At 28.2% G+C, this 24,711-nt stretch overlaps 1 protein-coding gene across 1 annotated transcript; it reads right to left on the bottom strand.

Moving 5' to 3' along the window:
• Positions 1-5,192: 5,192 nt before the first annotated feature.
• Positions 5,193-21,014, bottom strand: LOC132936819 (protein FAM3C-like). Its single transcript, XM_061003595.1, has 8 exons — positions 20,865-21,014; positions 14,425-14,570; positions 14,180-14,329; positions 12,931-13,081; positions 11,274-11,509; positions 10,606-10,761; positions 10,440-10,535; positions 5,193-8,643 (listed from the first exon to the last, which is right to left on the bottom strand). Exons 1-8 carry the CDS (start codon positions 20,912-20,914, stop codon positions 8,540-8,542), a joined length of 1,089 nt encoding a protein of 362 aa, XP_060859578.1. The 5' UTR covers positions 20,915-21,014; the 3' UTR covers positions 5,193-8,539.
• Between the last annotated feature and the right edge of the window lie 3,697 nt (positions 21,015-24,711).

Here is a 24,711-nt window from a genome sequence, read left to right as displayed (position 1 = left end):
TTTTTTATTTTTTTTTTACCAAGAAAGCAGTAAATGTTTTTTATTTTTTCCATTTCTTTATGTTTTTTGTTAAATTATCAATTGATTGCAATAATTGTATTTGTATTAACGCACAAATCTATAAGAGCTGGCAAACACGACGCGTTGTCAATGTTATCTTCTTTTTTTTTTATCTCATATATAACTCGGCGGCAGATTCCATTAGTTAACATGTCTTGATTACTATTTACAATTAGTGTACATTGTATTATTAAATTGACAATACAATTAAATGTTGTCTATTAAAGTATTCGTTTTTTAGAAATTGAAGGATGTTTTTGTTCTGGTCTGGGTTGAGTCAAGAGTTTTGGTCAATTTGAGGTCCATTCACTCTTGTTCGTATAGACGGCGTTCTGTCAGTATATATTTGACTGTGAGAAGTTGGCCACAAACTTTGCAGCTGGGAGGATCGTCTTTTGACATGAGAAATCCATAAGTTAGCCTGGTATGACTGATTCTTAGACGATTTATTGTGGTTTTGTCTTTGCTATTGAGATTATGCTTATCCCATCTAAAGGTTGCTGTCTTGATCTGGTTTAGTTTTGTGGTCTGGTTATTCCAGGTTAGATGCCATTTTTTTTCCTTACCGATATGTGTTTTCAAGGAATTTTTCAAGTCGTTATAGGTAAGGGAGTCTAGTACGGTTGTGTGTTGGAGACGGACATTTTGACATATTTATCCACAGTTTAACCTATAATGCCGGTATGTCCTGGAATCCATATGAGTATAATTTATTTTTTTTTGTTTTTAGCATCATATCAAGTTCATTTTGGATTAGGATTGCGATATCACTAGGGTTGGATTTGTTTTTTATGCTATTTATGGCTCTGAGAGAATCACTAAAGATTTAAAACTTGGTGTGCACTGTGATGTTTATTATTTCTATGGCTTTTAAAATTGCCAGTGCTTCGGCAGAGAAGATTGAACACTCATTTGTAAGTTTGGATGTTAAGTCTGTATTTTCGAATATGGTTGCTATTCAAAACCCCTCGTATGACTTGAAGGCATCGGTGTATATTTTTTGATAGTGCTTGAAGACAGAAGACATCTAGGACGCCGTAAACATGTATTTTGAATACCCCGGGGGCTGTATTATGTTTGGTTAAGGCATTTAGTTTGGTGTTAATTTAATAATTGTTATCCACAGGGAGATTGTGGGGGGGTCATGTTTAAATCACGAGGGATAATTCTGACTGAGGTCAATACATTTTCATTGGTCAGCTTAGTAATTTCATTGTTTATATTACTGGGTTTGTCTTCGTTGCGTCTGGCTAGTCTTGCTATTTATTTAGTAGATAGCTCCATTCTTCTCAATGACGAAGGGGGTTTGCCAGCTATGTTATAAATGTAGAGTGTAGGACTGCTTCGGAAGGCTTCTAGTGCTATCCTTAGTCCACTACTGTTTACCGTGTCAATCAGTTTTAGGGTTTATTTGGCTGCTGTTCTATATAATATTGTCCCGTGATTGATTTTGGGTTGGATGGTTGTAGTGTATATTTTTGTGAGAGGCTTGGAATCACCACCCTGTGAAGTATATGATAGTATTTTGATTATTTTTAGGGATCTGACTGTGGAATTTTGTATGTAGGGTTGCAAAGTTTGAAGTCTATCGAATAAAACTCCTAACATTTTAACCGTACTTTTGTTGACAATTGAGGTATCATTTTGTTTAATTTATATTTCATTGACTCACTTTCTTGTGAAAATTGAGCAAATGGACTTTCCAGTGGAAAAGTTGAACCCGATTTAATTTGCCCAGTTTTCGATGTTTTTGATAGTTATTTATAAAAATTTTTGCACGGTTTTAACGTTGTTACTCCTACACAAGTAATTGAAGTCGTCGCAAACAAATTGCATCTTACTAGGAGGTTGCAGTTCTTGGTGATGTCGTTAATTGCAATGAGGAAAAGTGTTACTGAAAGAGCTGAACCTTTTGGTACTCCATTTTCTTGAGTGAATTCACACGGTAGATGATTATTGGCTTTTACTTGGAATTTGCGGTTTGAAGTTTAGTTAGTAATAATATTTAGCAGTCTACCTTGGCATAGGATTGAACTTAGTTTAATTATAATGTTATGCCTCCAGGTTGTGTCATATGCTTTGGCTATATCTAAATTGATTATTCCCATGAGTTGTTTGTTTTCAAATGTTTGTTTGATTTCTTCATTGATTTCATAAGGGCTATTGATAGTGCATCTATTTTTCCTAAACCCATTTCGTTTTTGGGAGAAGAAATTGATTTTCTCTAGATACCATGATAGTCTATAGTTAATTATTTTTTCAAATATTTGCACATAGTATTGAGTAGTGTTATTGGTCTGTGTCTATCAGGTTTGAATTGGTTTTTATCGAGTCTTAAGATGGATATTATGGTCCCAGATTTCCATTTTTTAGGCCAGGATCCCAGGATTCCATTATATTCGATTGTATATGCTGAGTAGAAATTTGAGGGTTTTTATGCTAAAGTTTTGGATAAAGGACTAAGGGATGGAATTAGGTCCGGGGCTGTTGCTTTTACATTTTTTGAGCATGTGAGTTATTTCATGTAATTGAATTGCCTGGTTGATGTCTAGATGGTTTTTGTTGGCAGTATTAATATTTTCTTTCTTACATTTTTGTTTGTGAAATAGAAAATGAGGTTTATAGTTGTTGTTGCAGCTGTTATTATCAAAATATTTACCGAGGTTGTTAGATATTTGGTCAATGTTTTTTACTAGTCGATTTAAATTTATATCTATTAAATACATTTTATGATTTTTCCTGAGTCCTTTTAAGGAGTGGATTTCATTCCAAACTGATTCGGTGTCGGTGTTTTCGTTGCTGCTATTAGTAATTTTTACTTGATTTTAATTTTTTAAGGTCGTCATTTTTGTCCTTAATTTCTTTTTTATGTCTCGGTTCCACCAGGGAACATTTAGTTTTGGTTTTTTTCCTTTTATTTTTCATATAGCTTAAGTTAAAACCTACTAAGGTTATTGTTTCTGTGAATTCTTCAACCAAGTTGTCGGTATTATTGAACTCAGATTCATTTATATTAAGCACTTTTTCTTCGAGAAATTCAGAATATAGTAGCCAGTCTGTATTTTTCAAGTTCGATACCTCGAGGTTGGGAATGTTATCATTATTTCGGGGAACAAGTTGGATGACTTTGGGGAACCGGTCACTGCTTGTAATTTAGTTTGAGACCGACCAGTATAGTCTTTGTGAGAGGGATGTATTTGCGAATGGTCGATGTTAAAAAGTTTCTGTTAATGGGATTTATACGAGTTAGTTCCATACTGTTAAGCAGCACTAAATTGTCAATTTCTAATATATTGTCGATTTATTTACTTATGTTGTCAGTATTGTAAGATCCGCATCTAACATTGTGACTGTTGGAGTCAACTGTAATGATAAAAGTCTTGGGAAGTTGTTTTATTATATTTTCTAGGTTATTCTCCGAAAATTTGCGTTGGTTGGGTAAATAAATGTTGCATATATTTACTTTAGTACCATTCAGTTGTACTGCTACTGAGATGGTTTCAAGATGAGTTGAGATAGGGATTTGCTTAGATGGGAAAATGGACCTAATGTTATGTCTAAAAATACTTGTATTGACACTTTACTAAAGATAGTTTGTCAAAGTATATGGTTGTACATTTTACATTAACACAAATTAAGGAATTGATGAAAACCCACACTACAAGTACACGGAATAAAGTCCGATATAATTTATTTTGGAATAATTACTTAACGCTAGATCTTTTTAAGAGGATGCTACGCAGATATTTGTTGTCTCCGTCTTACAAGTACATAACATAGCAAATTTACGCTCAGCAGATCACGTTTAACTCAGTTATTTTAAATATTAGAGTAAATCGACCTATTATGAAACTTGATGGTAAGAATATTATTTGTGTTTGAATGTGGAGTTTTTACGATAATTCCGTTTTTAAGTGAATTAATTCCCCCCAAGTTTCTATAATATTATTATATATTTTTTTTAATAGTATACGTATAAATGTTTTAAAATTAAAAACTCTATTATATCTACATACAAAATGGTTTCATATTTTCAATATACTTTGTATACATTGTGTAATGTGTTGCGTTGTGTGGCCATTATTTGTGTTTTATATTTTATAATCGTGGTATCTAATTAATATAATTATTAATCTATAATTTATTTTTTTATAATTTTATAAGAGATTATAAAATGAACAGCTTAACATTTAACAGCTTCATTTTATCAGTTATTCGTCATAGTATAAGTCAATAAAATAACGAATGATATATTTTTATTTTTTTTTTTTAATGTAGGCGCAAATAATTGTTACTTACGGTAATATTTATATTGGATTAATATTAATATTTTAAACTTATAGTTGAGTGCCTTGAAGCATAAACTGTAGTGGTAGGTAGTATAATATAGTATATTATATTGATATGTAACCAATAAATACTTAAATGGCATTGAGTAGCATATTACACTAAACTATATTATAATTTATAGGTATTCATTGAATTGAAATATTAAAATTATAAATAATTTACCTTAGTTGAAAAAGTCTCTATAGATAGGTTACTCATCCAACACAGCAATTAAATTTTTTTTTTACAACAATATGAGTCATATTTTATATATAACTTGAATCAACAATTATAATACTCACAATGTTTGTGGTATTTTTCGTGTGTTTGAAACTTCTGAAATCCACAAAAACCATACCAACTCTTTGTTTGCAAAACTGTTTACATTATATATATATATTATATTTATATGGGTTCCTATATTATATTATGTAGACTGTAGACTCAACATGCCAAAGAATTATTTCTCATCGTGTGCAAAAACTGTATATAATAAAGGACAGCAAACCGTTCAAGTCTAAATACCAAGACATGTCAATAAAAATACCAATATTCAACATAGTCCATCACTGCCACTGACTTGAGAAAATGATAAAAGTATAATACATTGATAACATTTTTAAAATTGTTTATATCATGTTATGTTTTCTAGTTTGGATATATTCTAAGCACATCTTTCAAACATAACTTAATTACTGTATGTTTATATTACTTCATAAATCCGTTGAAACTATCTGAAGAAAAAATTGGTTAGTGAAGTACTTAGGTAACTATATAGTTTTATCAATTGCAGCGTTTACGACAGTTAAAATTTTTTATTTGTTTTAATAAATAAAATATTTTAGTGGAATTAAAATTGTTCATATATATATTTTGTATTTACTAAATATAAAAACTATGATTACTATAAAAATACAAAAAATAGACAAAAATATTTTTTATAACAATAAGTATACATACTTTATTATGGATAGACAACGGAAAGTACCTATATATTACAGTTGTATTTACTCGTAGAGTTTTAGGAAAAAATTGTTGGAAAACTTACAACAAGCATCATGACAAATGACGAATGCGGAATGGCGATAGACAAGGTCACTAGGATTGGTAACAAAAGCATTACATTTTGTCTTTGACGGGACGGGTTACCAGTATGAAGATTTAATATATGTTGTCATAAAGTAAATATGTCACGCATATATAAGACGAGAGATGGAATAATTTAATGACTGAAATTGTATAGCCGAGAATACAAAAGATAAAACCAAAGGATTTCTAAGGCAATGAAACTACAATATCGGTGGTAATAATTCTGCATTTTTGATTCTAGAGACGAAACGTAGACTAGTGTACGACGAACTACAGAAGATGGAATTTTAATGACACAATGAATGAAATAAATATGAACAAACCTGGAGTATGATACTGGATGCGTCAGAAATTCAGTAGTCTCGTCGTGAACACTATGCCAAAGCGAATCCGATGAAATGTAACGTTTGAGTCAAAATTTATTGACTAGAATACCTACTGTTGAATGTATGTGGAGGATAAGATTGCGGGAAATGCAGACAACAAAAGACAAATACGTATTGAAGACAGGGTTGTGAATAGGTATAACGATCCATATAAGAGTTGAGTTACAATGAAATTATGCTTGAGGACAAACCAAAGTATTATTTAAGTTAATATTAACTTTTAAGTTATAAGTATACAATACAAGCTATATATACAACATAATATCTGTTAAGAGTATGTCAGCGTACTGTTTGTTTTCTTTCTCTCTGGCCCACGCGCAATACGTAGACAAAACGCGTTCACGCAAATTCATACAAAAGTTAACATGGTGTACAATGTACATTCATAAATATCGACGGGTTCAAACCCTTCCTGTAAATATTCCACTAATCCAACTATGATGTTAAATTATAATAGTACTTTTAAAAGAATATTTGTACGAATAAACACATAATAATAATATAACAGATAGATAATATTATATTATCACTCTATTTGAATTAGAGGAAAGAAAAAATTAATCCAATATTCTGAAATAATAAATATTGTTTAACAATTTATTAATAAATTAAAATTATAAATATAAACATTTGAACAAATTATGCTAGAATACTTATTTTATTCATTTATATATTTTTAACAGAGGTTTCAATTTGCATAACATTACTTGATAAGTTTCAAAACCATTAGGTATCCGTAAACACATAATAAAACGTGCAGAATACTTCAATACTTAAAGTTATAATAAATATATTTTAAATATTATAGCATTGTAATATATAGCAAGACAAATTATACTTTATAAGTAATTTTAGTACCCACCTACCAGCTACCTAATATAGTTATACATTTTTAAATATAACACAAATCGTACTTATAGGTAGGTATTGTACTACTGCGTATATAATTAAGAACGTATATATTATTCCTTGGGATTGTGCAAGGAAAAAAACAAAATAACAAAATAAATTTTCTATTTAACACATTATTATCGTCATTAAACATACAGTCTCTTAGGTATATTATATAAATCGATTTACTATTATTATACATACATAGGTATACCGAACTTTTAAAGCGTTATATTGTTCACGAGAAATTGAGGTAGGTATAGGTAAACATTTCTAAACGTTTTTAACAACCAACTCTTTTAAAATTTTTTTTTATTTAAGTAAAAACATTTTTTAATAATTATTTTTAGTTACAAAGTTACTCTTTGTGGGTATATTATAACAGTATATAGCACTGCATTTTCGGATCGTATCAAAGTTCGTATTAAAAAACATTAGCATAATATACAAACTGATGAAAAATTAATATTAATTTGTGTCGTATATACTGTAGGTACCTACCTAGTACCTATACATGCGTACGTGTATACGGGTAATTTTTTCAAGAATTAGTTATGGATGGAACATGAGTAAATTATACTTGACATTTGATAATATGCACAATGCCCCGTCGCACATTAACCCCCCAACGACAACTGTGGTTAGAGACATTTTACGTAGAAAAAATGCAGTTAAATCTGGCATCCGCCGTAATAAAGCGTTTAAAAGGCACTATAATTTCGGGGGGTTTTGCACACCACATTTTACATATTATGCATTGTATTACAATGTCACTTCGGGCAGTCTACCCACATTTTTGTCCGATTATCTTCGGATTCGGTGTGTATCCTGTTTGTAATTTACTTTTATAGGTGTCTTATTCAGAAAACTTGGCCCGTGTGAAATCGTTTAACGCGCCCACAGGAAAAAAAAACGGGGAGAGAAAGAAAGAGATAAAGGGTCGTCGAAAGGGCGATCGTTTGATTAATCGTCGAGTGGCCTCCGTGATCGACGGCCCGTTGTATACGCAGACCGCAGGCTGCTACTGCAGTAGCACGGGACACATGTTGAATATTATAATATAATATAATAATATGAAATCTAAATTTCGTGTACCGTGATAAAATTATAATATTAGATCAAGCTCGCTACTACTTTTATTCGACAATGAAAAAATAACCTATATAGTATTATTGTATTTGCACGTCACACATACCTATAATAGTAATAATATATAAAATAAATAAATATATATAAAATATATATATATACAGTATACACCTACGTATGGAATAGGGATGTAACCTAATCAACGCTTTACACGTTTCTAATATTCTACACTTTTTAATTATATGCAGTTACAATATATTGTTGAAACTTATAAGCTATAATATATAGTATAGTCTTGTTTGCCGACAATAGAATTTCACATTATACAAACCCTCATAACGTTTACAGCACAACCATATAGTTGTGCTGTTGGAGTATAGTTGGCAGCACAAAAGTACAGTCTAAGGCTCTAACAGCTTTAACAAAGTCTAACACAAAGACCGGAAAAAATCCAACAACATTAGGTTTGTTAACAAATTTGTTGGATATAGGTATTTCATACGTGTCGGTGATGGTTGTGCTGCGAATTTTATTAGGGTCGTTACTAATATATCGTAAAAATATTTTTTGAAAATCTGCTCCCTCCCATCACCCTTGAACAACCTCTGGAACCGCTACTGGTATCGATAATCGATAACATAATATATTGGGTATAATATAATACTTATACAACAACTCGGTGGCGATTAGCCCGTTTATTCCGTTCGGTCAAGCAATCGACTAGGCGTTGATCGGTGACTTTCTCGGGACTCGATTCTCGTGTAACCGTAATTAACGCTTCCGGTGTGTTCATTATTACCTGTAACACATTTTTTCACCCGTCAATCATAACGGATGCGACGGCTATGGTGGTGGTATATTAATTATTCTATCGACGCCGAGAAGCAGTATATAAAAAAAATGCACACAGACATAAACTGTTTGAGGAGGAAAAATTAATTTAACGACAGATTATATTATTATGAGTATCGGTACGCGCGAATCGAACGCAATTATGTCGAACGGTCGTGGACACTGACTAAAAACAAATAGGTACTAAATAGTAAATACATCAATATCAGTATTGTTTGGTCATTTTAAGCTGATATAACGAGTAAAATCGTAAAATGTTCGATTCGAAACACAAAAATATTAAATAATAATTGATTTGGTAAGAAATTGTTGGTTAATAAAACTATTTCTAAGCCAAAAGAATTTGAGTTTCAAAGTTACCCAAAATTATAATATAACTCATAATATAATATATTATCATATATTGTAAATAAATGAATGTCTGTAGATTAAATATAATAGCTAGGTATATTAATGTAATAAGTAAATAATGTCATTTAAGCCTTATCTTATTAAAAAATAATAATGTTGTAACTATTTAGAGTATTTTTGTAAAACAAATAAAAATATAAAACGAATACCTAACAGAATGTCGATAAAAATTAAGTGCATACAAATATGAAAAACTTGTATTTCAACATTTCATAGATTCTGAGCGGAGCGGATTCTGTATATTGGTTTTATAATAACATAAATGATATCTTATTATTTTTATATTTTTTTGGGTGACTGAAAACATTTTTAACAGTATTCATAAACAATGTTTTAATATTGAACTTCGAGAGTGGTTTCTGGTTGATTGGATCTAATTGATTACTTGGGATCTAAAGTAAAAAAATCCCAGTACTTTTTAAATATTTGAAAAAACTAATATATTATACACTGTAACGCCAGTTTTCGATATAATCGTTTTTTTTTTTTTATTATTATTACATTAAAAATGAATAATAATTATTATCTATAAATACTTGGAAGTCAAACAAAATATTTATATAAACATTTTCTAGACATGATATATTTTTCAAAATGTTTTGATTGTTTTTAAACATTTATTAACATTTGGAATGTCATAGTTTTTTTTTTATAAATGTTTATTGTAAAGGTTATACTCAGTCAAAAAGTTTGAAAATGTAATAACGTTCTTCGTAAGTTTTTTTACAGTAACATAAAAATATAAGAAATACATAATATATTTGCACAGTTTTTATATACATTTCTAGTTTGAATTTGTACGTTAATGAATATTTTATTGATTTATATAATTATATGTAGATAACAGATAGACATTATATGAAATAATATTATAATTATTATTATTATATTATATTATACGATATGATTTTTGATAAAAATTAATTCAAATAACCGTATTTCTTATAGACAAATAAATTACTAATAGCATAATAAAACATCCTCAGAATTAATATAAGCTGACAGACTCCGCTCAGATTCGCTTTTTGGTATAGCTACAATGATTTAAATATTATTTCAATTCAAAATTTAACACATGCATTACAATAGCCTATTCAATGACGATGAACACCTACGGCGGACAGAATTTTTTATTTATTACGTTAGTTTAAATTATATAAGAATTTAAAAAAATAAAATATTTTAACTTAGACCAACCTAAACGCAAAAACATTTTAATTGTACATTGTATGGGTAACATTATTGTAAACGTACAAAAATGTATTATTCTTAGTCGATTGTATCAAAGTATAATAATTATTAGAATAATCTATACGATAAAATATGGCTTACTTTCATTGCAATACTCGGTGTACTCATCAAATGTAGCATTACAAAACGACAGTTGATGATTGGACAAATCGTCAGATACAATTGGGTTTCCTGTTACTATAAATCGAAAGAAAAAAATCAATATAATAGGCCGTGTTTTCAGTGATTGACAATATTCTTAGTTTACTTTGAAATGGAACACATAATTTTTCATCTAATACATCTGCCCAATTGTTCTTATGCGAATATGTGATTTTTTCATACGGCGTGATGCCTTGAATTCCTTTTTGTGTCACCATAAACCATTGACATCTGTACCATAAGTCTTGAATTTTCCCACTCCCTGTGTTTTTATTAATCATACAAATTATAGCGTTGTTGTGGGCTGTATAATATTATTTGCAATTACATTTGACCGTTAAAAATGAAGTTATAAAATATGTTGTTAGATATTTTTCCTAATTAATAATTATTTTCATAAGGTTCTTAAATATTTTTTATAGATATAGGTACATAGAATTTGAAAAATAATAATATTTATACACCTATAACTTAAAAGCTATTTTATGTGCCTTATAATTTTAATATTTTATCATTATTTAAATTTTAAATATGGTGAAAAAATTATTAATGAAACACGAAATCAGTCCAAATCAATAGATATAATATGTATATAATAAATAGGTACCTATTCTAGTAAAAAGAATGTCTATTGTATAAATATGTACCTATGTTAAACACAGTATTGTACTGCAGTATGTTAAACTTTTTATCTTGAATTTATTATCTTTATCTTATTTTTTTAAGACAGTCCCAAATTTATTTTATTGTTTGAATACACTTAGTATTACTTACCCATATTGTATAAAACATTTCTTGTGTTTTTTGTTAATTTTTTAGATGCCTCGTCAAATGTAAAAAATATTACAACATCCCCAACTTTAACCATGTGATCAAGCCATTCATCTAAATTAGAACTATTATACTCATACGTATCAAAGTTTTTAACATCCATGATGGTGTATGTAGTTGACTCTATCACGGCTACGTTGATGCCACGACCACCTGCAGTTCGGTTGAATGACATGACGCTATATAAATTTAAAAAATGTATAATATCATATATTATTATTAAGGTACAAAATATTCAGGATATTATGTTTAGTTCCAGTACTTTAACATTTTTACTGATATTTTGAGATGTATATCATGTATATATTTATGCATATACTTGTTTGCCTTATTTTTAAATAAATGGAACAATAGGGCAAAAAAAATAATTATTGTATCATTTATCGAAATACGAAATTACATGATGCAATTAATCATTTTCAATAAATTTATATAAATCTATTTAAAGTGTTAGTAGATTCCTTTGATAATTTTAAAGCCTTTAGTTAATTACTATAAATTATCTAGTGGTTTTTCACTAAATCACATAAGTGTAGGTATAGGTATATGTATACCTAAATAATAGTTTAACTTTTCTTTTCGCAAACGTATTAGTAAATTACAAGTGAATCTTCAATAATATAAATAACATTTTGATTTTTTAAATGGTCTGTGATTTTCTTAAAAGTTCTGAATAAAATGATTCATGAATTTATATATTGACCTAACTATAAATATATTTTTTTTTAATCCGTCCCGTATTATTAATTGTAATTTGAAAAACATTAAATACAAAATATAATCTATTATAATTTAAAATAAAATAATCTATTATAATTTTAATAAAATAATCTCTATTAATTAATTTACATCTTTAAGTAGTACATTTTATTTATACAGGCTATGACATTAGATTAATTTGCGGGGTATCGTTCGTCTTTTGTATGTGATATTGGACTATAATATTCAACAATAAGATATCAAATTTTATATGAATATGGTTAACACATGAGTATAAAATTATAAACCATATTAACTGGATCCAAGTTGTACTTAAAAATCAATTAAAATTATCCAAATGGTACCACGATAAATTTATCATCACGTTTCAAAAATGTTTTGCTTAGTTTTATTAAATTAATAATACAAATTATTAATTAGGTAAATATAATTTAAATTTATATGATAAAATATAGCCATTGTAATTATAAATTTATTTATTTTAGATTATATGCGTAGTATGGATTACGTTTGGTTCTTTGAGGTGCCGAATGTAAAATAATTCCCGTACTTTTCAAAATAAACTGGAAAGTATACAACAAAAATTGTGAAAAATGGGAATTTTTTATCAACACTTTAACTTAAACCTGTTAATGTCTTATTATTATCGCATAATCCGATTTTCACTTAAACATTATTTAAAGGAAACCAATGCCCACCCATTTTCTTAACCCGTAATATATGTAGGCACGCCTATTATAATGATTAAGCGATATGGACATCGGTAAAAAGTGATGTATAGTTGGAAAAATATTATATTAAACGATTTAATGAAGTTTAAATTCAAACTAAGATTACATTATGCTCTATACATTTTCCAAAACACATTTTGAATACATACTATTTTCCCATGATACACAACCTCGGAAAATCTGTTTTATTTTTTCCTGTATATATATGAATTGGAAAAGCATTATCTGAGCAAATGGTTTGTAAACCACAATTTGGTAAAATCTCGATTACTTCAATTGTTGGTTTTCCGTCATCATATCCTAAAATTACATACATAAATTAATTAGTATCCTAAAGGCTTGAAATTTGTATTTTTTTCTCAGTTATTAAAAGTAAAAATTGTAAGATTTATAAAAAAGAAAATAATAATAAATATAGTAATATTTCCAAATAAAATAAGACATTGGAAAACCAATAAGGGATGCCTCTTCTGAAAATGTGCCAATATTCATGTTCATTCATAATATATAAAATATTTATTGAAAAAATTAGGCATTCGCGTACCATCACATTTCTCTAGAAGTAAAGAATGATTTATTATTCCCTACCATCTAAAAAAATCTGATGCTGATTCATTTTTCCCGCACGCGTTAAATATAGCTAATAACATTAACTCCTCATTAGATTCATTAGATTTTTTTTTGACTACTCGTGATAGTTTTAAATACAATGCTATATTATTTTTAAGAAATAGTGAAATATAAGCTAAATCTATTTATTTAAAAAAAAAATGTATAATTGTATGTAAACTTCATGTACCAATGTATTATTGTCAATTAATTTTTTGTAATAATTATTTATCTATTTTTGTTTCTTTTTTTTTTAATGTTCATTGTATGTATTATTTTAAAGGACCTAGGTCAGTTAAATTATTTATAAAATAAAATAATCTTAAATAAAAAAACGGTTAAAGTGCTCATGCCTCGTAGTTCATGTTTGTAAAATGATAAAGTAATTTAAAAAAATGTATAATTTTATTCATTAATATAATTTTTGTAAGGGCATTATTATATTAAAATTATCTAGATACTTTAATTTAATTTATTTAAAAAAAATCTTTTCTAGATAATTCCCAACACTGGATAGGATACATAAATGCTGCACTGCTGAAAGTGAATTAGTTGACAAGTCCGTCGTTAAAATGATGGCCAATAAACTAGAATTTATTTTTAACAACATTTGCAAATATTATGCAATACCATGTCATATTATGTGAAATATTTCAAACCTAATGAAATGTCATTGTATGAATATAATGATATGTGTAATACACCTACTATTGCGAAATGGAAATAATATGTATACATGTTTTGTTAATGAAATATTTAATTTCGCTTAAAGTTTACGTATTTACCGACCATATAACGTTTTAGTAGAGTTCCATGAAGTCTTCGTGATCGATATGGAAGATTTTTCATTCTTCAAGTGGAAATAATCCATGTAAACCGACTTGTATAGTAAAACAACCATTACGATGATCAAGCAGATAACGAATCGGAATGACGGACCTATTTTAATATAGAAAAAAAAAATAATACATCAAGATATCGAAGAAAAAATTACATTATTTCCGTGAAGTCCACCATCGTTCGTATTGGCTTACTCGACAGGATGTCGCAGAGCGAATCGTCCTTTCTCGTTCTGTTGTTACCATGATCACTTGCGCTATCGCCGGCCCCGTTTCTCAAGTCACGTACAACCGGCAACAGTCCCAAATTGTCCTTTCTCTTATTTTTTCTAGTAAAATTCCTTATAAAACAAACAATTACATATTTTTTAACTTTTGGATAATAATCACTGGTTAATATTATTTTAAAACATAATATAACAACGCATATAGTAATAATACAACAAAAGTGTACCTATATAATCCACATATTAATGTTTCTACTTCCTTGTATTCAAATTGAGATACATATATTATATATCCATACTCATACATAGGTAGGTACTAATAATTCAAATGATTTAAAATCATATGCAAAATAGTCAGAGTAATTTGTATTGAACAAACTTAAAGAAAGTTATACAATACCTAGCTAAAAGTATAAAAATAAATTTTAAAAACATGACACTTTCAATTCGAGTCTAAATTACTTCGTCATATTAATTATTATTCTACATTTTATAATTTTGAAATCATATTATCTCAAATTGTCAAAATGATAGTAATAATAAACTTTTACCCACATAACATACAGACTTGTAATGAACCTTTAAGAAATGTTGGATTCAGAATGTTGATCAATAAATAATGTTGAGTTTTGATTAAACGATGATCGTTTTAATCTAAAATAAAGCTTCCATAAAGGTTAAATAAACCAGAATACCAAGTTGATTCAACATTTAACCATCAACCATAGGAGCAACTAGGGTTAAAATTCTGGGGGGTTAACAAAACTATTTATTTAAAATAACCTATATGGGGCTTATATCTAAATCAATAAGGAATATTTGTGGGGGGCTAAATCTTAGTCAGGGGGCTAAGCCCCCTAGCCCCTCCTAGTTGCGCCAATGCCATCAACATTTAATAATCTTAGTATATAAACCTTAAATCAACCTTACCCTTGACCTTATTGTAATTGTTAGGATAATTTTTATTTAATCTTAAATAAATAATATTATCAACTTTTCTAATTAAATATCAACCTTTAAATAATGTTTATATTATCAGTATTGTATGTTTAATCAGTATTATAAGTGTTATCCTTTTACTAATTGTCCTTCCCAATTTTACAGTCTTATTATTGACGACAAAATATTGTTGGCTAAGTTAGTATTTTTTTTGTATTTAGACATTAGTACGCACAATTCACTATTTAAAGCTATTAATACATGACATAAAAAATATAATTTACATTTTTTTTAATATATATTATCATAAATTAGCTCAATAGAATATTACGAAAACTCCAAATTACAATTTTTTTTAGCTACAAAATTGTAGTCCCTTTATTTTCAAATATTCTAGTATAGATGTTTAATTTTGTTCTAATTTTGTCCAAGTTTGCATAATAAATTTAAATTTTTCATTTTCTTCTTTTCGAAGTTTGTTTATATGATTTATTTTTAAATATGCTTCATTTTGGATGTCTAATAATATATTATTTATTAATAACTTCATGAATAGAAGCGGGTTGTTAAGTGTAAAACTGTGAGTTATAATGTCGGTGGAATGGTTCTGACCCATTAGTCTTTCTAGGCACTTCTAGCTCCTTCTGAAGGACCGGCGATAAGGTTATTGGTTGAAAAACCTCATCAAGGCGTACAATTATTGTCAAATATATACTTATAATTAAAAAAATATGTGACAAATATTTATAATGCCATGAATTAATACAGTCGGACTTCGCTAATTTTAACTTTTAACTTCAACTACCTACTTCAAGTTAGCCAAGTCCGACTGTATTTTTAAATACTGTATAGGAAAATTGTTTTATATGGACACTGGACAGCACCTATATTTCATGGGGCGCAAACATGTTGCGTTTTTTGCAGGTAAAAAGATTAGACGGGCCCAATCGTATTTCACCGAACAGCTGTAACCCATAATAGTCATCTATATTCAATTACATTTATATTTATGACTAGGGCTGGGATTTCGATGCACTTTGCATTGTTTTCCTAATCTCACTGTGCAATGATCGTCTTGTCACAAATTTGTTTTATGTACATTTGAATGAGAATAAGAAAGTTTATTTTGCATTTTTTGGCATTTTTTAGTTTTTAGGTCATTTTCTTAACTTTTTAGGGCATTTTAGAGTTTTTGGAGCATTTTTTGAGTTTTGGAAACCAAGTATGAATTTTAAATTTTATTTTAAGATTTTTACACCAACATGGTTTTTAAATAAATATAACAGATTATAAGTAGGTACTCGTAATTCGTATTATATTATCGGACAAGGTTTGAGTAACCTCTACCCGCATTTCCTGTTAAATAATCTTAAATCGGTAAAATCAACGTCCGATGATATCGTTCGACGTTCAGTACGAGTTTTGTCGTCGTTAACACCGTTTCTAATTAATTTTTTTTGATAATTTAGTTTTTTTTAAATTATTAAAAAAAAATGTTTAGATCATAAAAGCATTTTTTTTAGGTCATTTTTCGGGTTTTTTTAGGGCATTATTTAGAGTTTTTAAGTTATAAAAGCATTTTTTTAGGACATTTTTTGGGATTTTTTAGGTCATTAAAATCCCAGCCCTATTTATAACTATACCTATCGTGTTTTATTTTAAATATCAAGAGGATGTCGCACCTGCATGTGTTGTTTCCGTCTTACACAAGTACGACATAAAGACAAAACGCGTTTACGCAGTCTGAGTAGAACTCACTCAATTTTGGTTCTTTCATTATTCCGAATGTAACACTCAATATATTGTTTAGAAATAACGACCATTTCAATATTTTTAAACGACTTGTAACTTTTTCAAAAATATTTTATTTTTTCAATTGAATAATACCTATGTATTTGTATTCTAAAACCAAAATTGAGCAAATACTACTCAGACTGAGTGAACGCGTTTCGTCTATGTCGTACGTGTGTAAGACGGAGACAACACATGCAGGTGCGACGTTCTCTTAAGAACAACATTTGGATTTACTAAATTGTATCGTATTTATTATTAACTGCTATATAGTAGGTTTTAAATGTGTACCTCGTCATTGAGTAGGTCACTATTATAATAGTTTAATATAATAACGGGTGTATTAAATTTTAATTCAATGAATAATAATTTTGATTCTACCAAAAATGAATTTGACCGGAGACTGTCTGTCAGCCTAAATATTTCTAAAAATAATTTATTATGTATTTATACTGATATTAGTAATCTATTTTTATATTAGTTAAATGGCCAGCATTGGTTGAACTAATTTTTGACGAAAAAAAAAACAATATACATTGTTATAATATGATATTATTATAAATAACAACATTTCATGTACCTAATATTACTAGGTCAATGCCGACATACCGGTCAATACCGCAGAATGGTGTGAATAGGTTCATTCAATAGTATAAAACATAGCTTGAATATTATGAAAATATTATTTGATTGTGTTAGCACCGTCAAGGTGAAAATGTTCAAGTATTTGTTTAATTAACTACGATAATATAACTGAAATCGATATTGTTTGAATACCTATACCTATACCTACCGAATTTTGTTAAAATTGTAATTTTAAATGTCTATAAAAAAAAAATGTCCATATTTTTTTTTTTATATATATTTTAGTTGCTGGAAGAACAACTTATGAAGAACTTTGTATTATATATCCAAGCTTTTTTAATCATAAACGAATTTTTATCATACATAAATAAAAAAAGTCAAATGTCAATGCCACAAAAAAAGAGCCAACATTTTTTAAAAATAATATCATGTCCGAAAAATTGAAAACGATTTGAATTGTTTACGTGTAACGTGTGATCCCCTTATAGTACCAAATAGATCCAATTTGCATCTAATAAGACGATATCACACAGAAAAAACACACTTAATTATTGTAAAGCCAAGAACTAGAATCTAAAACAAATAATGGCGTTAACAATGTAATTTTCATTCATGAAAATGTAGATTATAAATTCATTATAGTATTATGGGCTTATAATATTATGACTAATGTATGTTTTATATCATCACTATTTAGTATAGTATAACTATATAATTATAGTCTAATCTTTGATTAGTAATAACTATAAAGTAAACAATTACACAGTATAGTTATGTTTACACACGTCGTATCTTTGTCTATTATTCATACGTCCAAGTAAATGTATTTTTTATATAATCATCATTGCGGATTCTTTGTAAATATAGGAGTTTGACCTTTATTAGATTTTTTTAATGAGATTGAAACTATGTCAGATGGCAATGTGTCATTGCTTTAAGTTAATTTAAAATTTAAGTATAAATAATTATAATGAATATATTTTTAAATAAAATTAAAGTCAAAATATACAAGAACTCGTCCATTGCCATTAAAGAACGTATTATAATAAATGTATAGTATACTACTACACTATATTATATCATAATTAAATCTCAAATTAAATAAATATTAATACTATTTCTATATCTAGAACCCTCACTATTTTAGTATAGTTACGCGATTACTTGATTTGTACTGTATTATTATTTATCACAGTATTTTTCTATAATTTACATATATACAAATAAGGTATATTAGATAGCACCCTATCAACTCAAAATAAAACTATACCTTAAAGGTTATTTTAAATTTAGTTATAATTATTACATGCTATAGTGATAATAAGAGCAAGTATTTTCAATCATCTACATGCCCACCAGTTTTCCTGGTTTTCATAGTTTTAGTGTTTAGGTCTTATTCAAATTATTGAGACATGTCTATAATAGGCATATATTATATAAATATATTGTGTATTTTTGTAAATTTATTGTGTTTGTAATTGAATAAAAGTGAATGTTTTATAAGTACCTACTTATATAGTGTTGAGTAGTATTAAATATTTAAATCCCAGTAAAGTTGAATAATTTATTTAAAAATAATTATATCAAATTTACTTAAACATAAAAACATACCTACATATAAATAATATTAGTCTATATCACTTCCTTTAAATCGTCTTTAGTTCTATACAATAAGTGTACAAACTTTTCCAAACTTTAAAAGTATTTTAATTATCTTAATTTGTTTATAATAATTATTGTATTTATTACGGATATTTTAATTTATAACTAACTTTTTATATAGATCAATAATTTTTAGTTGTTATTAGGTTTAATAATATAATAAAAAATAACATAATTTTATAAATACAATATAAAAAATATATTAAATAAACGCTTCCTATAGTAATACCTAGTTTAATTATGTAATTTAAAAAATGTAAAGATAGGTACTGAATAGGCAATTTATTCGACACTAATACAAGTAGTTTTGCAGTACCTGCGTCTTTACTTATGAAAATAAGGTATTATTTGTAGTTGTGGTTCAAATATTATAAGTTTTGAATTTCTTACGAATTGAAAGAAAAAAATACTATAATATGGAATTCAAACGAGGATGTGCCAGACGATAAAAACTTTTACATATGAAAAATAAATACTAAATAAGTATGGCACATAATGATATATAGGTATCGATACATAAATTGGTATATTTATCCTACATAAAATAGGTACTTGACATATCATTCTTTGTTTCCAAAATAAATAGCAATACAACCAGGACTGGGAATTTATGCACAGGGACACAAAAAAAACTCCCAATTATGAAAAAATTTACAAGATTTAAAAATCAATTTATTAGATTGATCATTTTCAATGTTTAATAATGGTAAGGCATTTATGCTATAATGATGATGATAATATCATACATTTTGCTAACAAATTACAAATTATAAAAATATAATATTACTCGTAAAAAATAATAGTGAATTTATATAAGAGTAATAAAACAATGTCAATTTAACAAAAAAAAAACCAGTCATTTATGTAAACAGTACCTAAATAATATGGCTCTGAATACAACTTAACCAGGATCGTCAATTACAAAACAAAGGAAATCGTAAACATTATTCTTGAAAAAAACTTTACATTTAATACCGTCGGGTGTAGAATATTGTTATAGGACCTACAACAACATTATCTTTCATATTATAAGTATAAACATTTTCGTTGTTCATAATCTCTCGTCATCGATGAAGGTAGGCCAAGATCTGCATGACGTACAATATCAGTATATTATATAAAAACAATTACAATTCTCCACCTCCCCCCCTCCCCCCCCCCCCAAAAAAAAAACAAACAAAAACAAAACAATTCACGACCTCAACAACCTTTTACGGGCCATCGAAGCACGCCGATGGAATTCCACACGTCTGCAGTATAATAGGTCCTCAGACCTATACGTACAGTGGCTTTACGGTACAATAATAATACATTGCATTGGCCATTGGCCCAGTATATTATCGTGCACGGCCCCAAGTGACGATTCGACCTCACCGCCTCATCACCTACCTATCACCCAATGTAATGATTATGTACGTGCGTATGGCTTACCTGCTGATCATGTACCGGTGACTGTACACTGAGTAATATTTGGTTGGCATGTCGTCGTCGTCGTCGTCCACGGGACTGCCTGCGGTGGCTGTAACCGAGGTTTTTGAACTATATGATTCAACTGATAAGGTGCGTGTTGTTACTGCTCTGTTATCACGTGGTCTCTGGCGACGTAAAGTCGTATAGGTACAACCACTGCAGTCGTGACGGAGCGGCTGGTGGCGGCGGGGGCGAATATCATATATAGGACGTGCGTATTGATTTCTCGCAGCCAGCTGACGGTCGTCGGCGTCCCGCTTCACCATCGTGCGGCAGGGTGTGGAGGTGACGTCGATCCGGTGGTGCCGGTTGCAGGGTCGTTTTATATATAGGTATCTCGTGCCTAATACTATTACACTGATATCACCTATTGCGGTTGTTGTAGTCATCATATTATATAATTGGCTAAAAGTATACCTACCTACTTTTTTACTCAATTCTTTTTACTTCAATTTTTCGTCGCTCTTATAACTTTGTGTCTTTAGGTTGTCTACAACAGAGTCCTACAACACGCACGTCTAAACATACCTTTGCAGCTGTGCAGTAAGAATAAATGCGTTGCACAAACACAGTACACATAAATTATAAGATGTATGGACGTATGGTTAATAAAGTACATGAATAATATCTATCATAGGGTGTGTAAGGGGGAGGGAGTGGAGGTGTCACGCACCACAATATGAAGAATTATTTACATGGGGTCCATACAAAATCTTTAACGGAGTAACGGTCATTATAAGCATACTTACCTTGAAAATGGGCCGAACGACACCACAATACGTTATTATATTATACTTTTTTTGTTTTTTTATGTCGGATCGATCGAAGTCCCCTCCCCCCAAAAAAAAAAAATACTGTAAGACTTCCATTTTACGAAGTCTCATGGGGCATAAAAAAAATCGTATTATAGAGAATTTCATTATATATAATTGAATAAATTTGATTCTAATTTGGTTTGGTTCCCAAAAATATTTCGTTAAATGGAAGTTAGTTATATGCAAGTTTCACTGTAATACATTTTAATGACAAGTTTTACTGAACGATCGTGTTCCCAATCAAAAAGTGATAAATTCTTTCGTGTGTAAAAAAAGCTAATTTATATAATTTAGGGAAAAGTCAACCATATTATATTATATTGCTATATAATAATATTATTTTAATATCATTATAATTTTCAAGTCAATATAGCGAATACTGATGTACCGTAGGATGGTGTGAATAAAATCGTAGTACCTATAAATAGCTTGAAATAATTAGTCTATATAAATATTATTTTGAAAAGTTTCAAGATTTACGAATGATATTTTTTTAATTAAAAAGAAATAATTAAAATTATTAGATTTCATTTAAATAGAAATATAATTTTTTTCTAAAATCCAAAGAATTTGAAATGGCTATAAAAAAATTGTGCAAGCGTAGTTTTTGATTTTTAGTTTTATAAAATAAAACTTATGAAGAATTTTGCAAATTATCAAGCCATTATTTATAAAATTTAATACATTTTTAACTAAAAAGTAATTTGTAAATGATTTTATGAAAATTTGCACTTCAAACTCTCATAAACAAAATAATGGGGATTTACTCTCAATTTTTTTTTATTAATTCCTGTAATAAATTTTGATAAATTTTGTAGAAAATTTTCAATATTTTTGAACGAGCTACGCTTTTCAGTCGACATTTATAAAAACAAAGCTTAAAAATCAATTGAAAAATGCAAATGTCTATAAATATTTTGAATATAATGCCAATACAAACATTTAGTAAAAATGTCAAGTAATTATTATGCTTATTAATTTTTAAAGTACAATAAAATAACAAGATAGATTGAGTCTAAAACTGATATTTCGTAAAGATACCCGTTTTCCCAATTTTTTTTGTTTTTCCCTATATTAAAAAAAAAGACAAAGGTACTGGGAATTTTTACCGAAATACTGAAATTTGCGGTATGTCATATGTGATTATTTTTGATTATTGCTTTCCGTTATAATTACGTTTACAAATTTCAATCGTTTTTTATCAAATATAACGTTATTATTAAGCCTTGCCTACAATTCCATTGTTCTTCAATAGTTATGTATGTAGGTACCTATTAAATTGTATGTGTTGTTAAAAATACAAATAAAAAAACATGTTAATATTAATAACAGTGGATGACTGAAGTTTTCATAAAAAATTAGTAGATATATTTATCTACAGATAAGTTTCAACAGTCACCACTCAAGTACTCAACACTGATTGTAGATTAAATGATTTCCAGGAGCATGAGAAAAATAGTATACGTGACGACATCTAGATGACAATTATTGCACGTAAGGTCGTAATGCACTCCTATGTTGTGCTATTCAACGAAGATGCATTTCTCTCGAAAATATTATTTTATACGTCCTAACCTTGATATTATAAAACACCTAATTATTCGGTAGGTATTTACCAACAATACCAACATTGGGATGTAACTATTTTCCTTAAAATTCGCCAAGTCAACTTAAAGTTTTAGCAATATTTAATTCACATTTCAAGCTACCTACCTTTCTTATGTAAGTCTTGTGTAGGTACCTAACTAGGCCAGAGGGTTTGATCTTTTTAACTTTGAAATTAATATTTTTCTTGTTGTGTTATAAAGGTATATAATATAATATATTAGGTAGGTACCTAATGTTAATATTAATAATTATGCTACATAGCAAGACTGGGCAGTTATTTTTAATTTGTAAAGTAAGTAAATTTTGAAAAAGGTGGGAAGGCTCTGCCTCTGATTGTACAGTATCTGTATGTTACAAGTGGGTCACTGTTATGGATGGTATTAAATTTTAATTCAATGATTAATTATCATTGTATACGAAAAACGATTCTAAGCGAGGATGGTCAGTCAGCCTATGATATTATAAAAGTTGAACATTTCATACTTTTTTAATTACAAAATCATTTTTTAATTTGATCATTTTTGTAAGAATTTGAACATTAAGTGCCAATAAAAAAAAAATTTTAACTGCTATTGTAACAGTATATTAGGAGCCTTGTATTAAATGTTCACGTTTTTTGACCAACAAATATTTTATTGACATATTTATAGAAAAAAAAACGAATAAATTGAAAATGTCCGTAGACAGCTCAAAAAAAAATCAAAATATTTTGATTATTTTATAAAGTATAACAATTGATAAACTAAACATATGGTGTACATTTCAAGTATCTATAGTTATTTGTTTTTGGATTTTGGCAAAATAAGAAATTCGTTACATGAGAAATCGAGTGAATATCCAAAAATTTAATTTGATTTTCAGCTGGAAATTTTTTTTTATATAACGGTAAACAAACTTGTTTAATTTTTCAAATCTTAGATTTAAAAAGAACAATTTTTATGAATTCTAACTCAAAATAATTTGCACACTTCCGTAACTCTTACGTATTTTGTCGAAATTTGAACTTTAAATGCTTATATAAAAAAAAATATAGACCATGTATTTTTAATATTTTTCAACTGTCACTGTAACAATACGTCATTAGGAGCCTTGTATTAAGTTTTCAAGCTTTTTGACCAAACGAATAAAATTTAATTAACATTTAAAGAAAAAAATCTAAAAAAATTGGAAACCTAAAATGTCCGTAAACAGCTCAAAAATAGTAAAAATATTTTGAAAATGTTATCGTGTATAGAAAATAAACATTATATAATATAAACATTCAGTAAACATTTCATGGATCTACCTGTGGTTATTTGTTTTAGAGTTACTCAGTTTCACCAAAAATCAAATTGATTTTGTCGAAAACCTTTTGAGTAAAAATTACCGCTTTTCCTTAATTTTTA

Source organism: Metopolophium dirhodum, chromosome 1 (genome assembly GCF_019925205.1).
Source record: "Metopolophium dirhodum isolate CAU chromosome 1, ASM1992520v1, whole genome shotgun sequence".
Lineage (NCBI taxonomy): Eukaryota > Metazoa > Arthropoda > Insecta > Hemiptera > Aphididae > Metopolophium > Metopolophium dirhodum.
Note: the sequence above shows the minus strand (reverse complement) of the source record. Positions and strands in the feature narration are given on the sequence as shown.

Bases quoted from the DNA above. Each gene is read 5' to 3' on its own strand.
- LOC132936819 (XM_061003595.1), bottom strand. From the start codon at position 20,914: ATGCCAACCAAATATTACTCAGTGTACAGTCACCGGTACATGATCAGC. The intron at 11,510-12,930 runs GTATGTATTCAA...AAATTTATATAG, and splicing joins TTGTGTATCATGGGAAAATA to CGTCATGTCATTCAACCGAA. The intron at 8,644-10,439 runs GTAAGCCATATT...AATGTGTTACAG, and splicing joins CACCGAGTATTGCAATGAAA to GTAATAATGAACACACCGGA.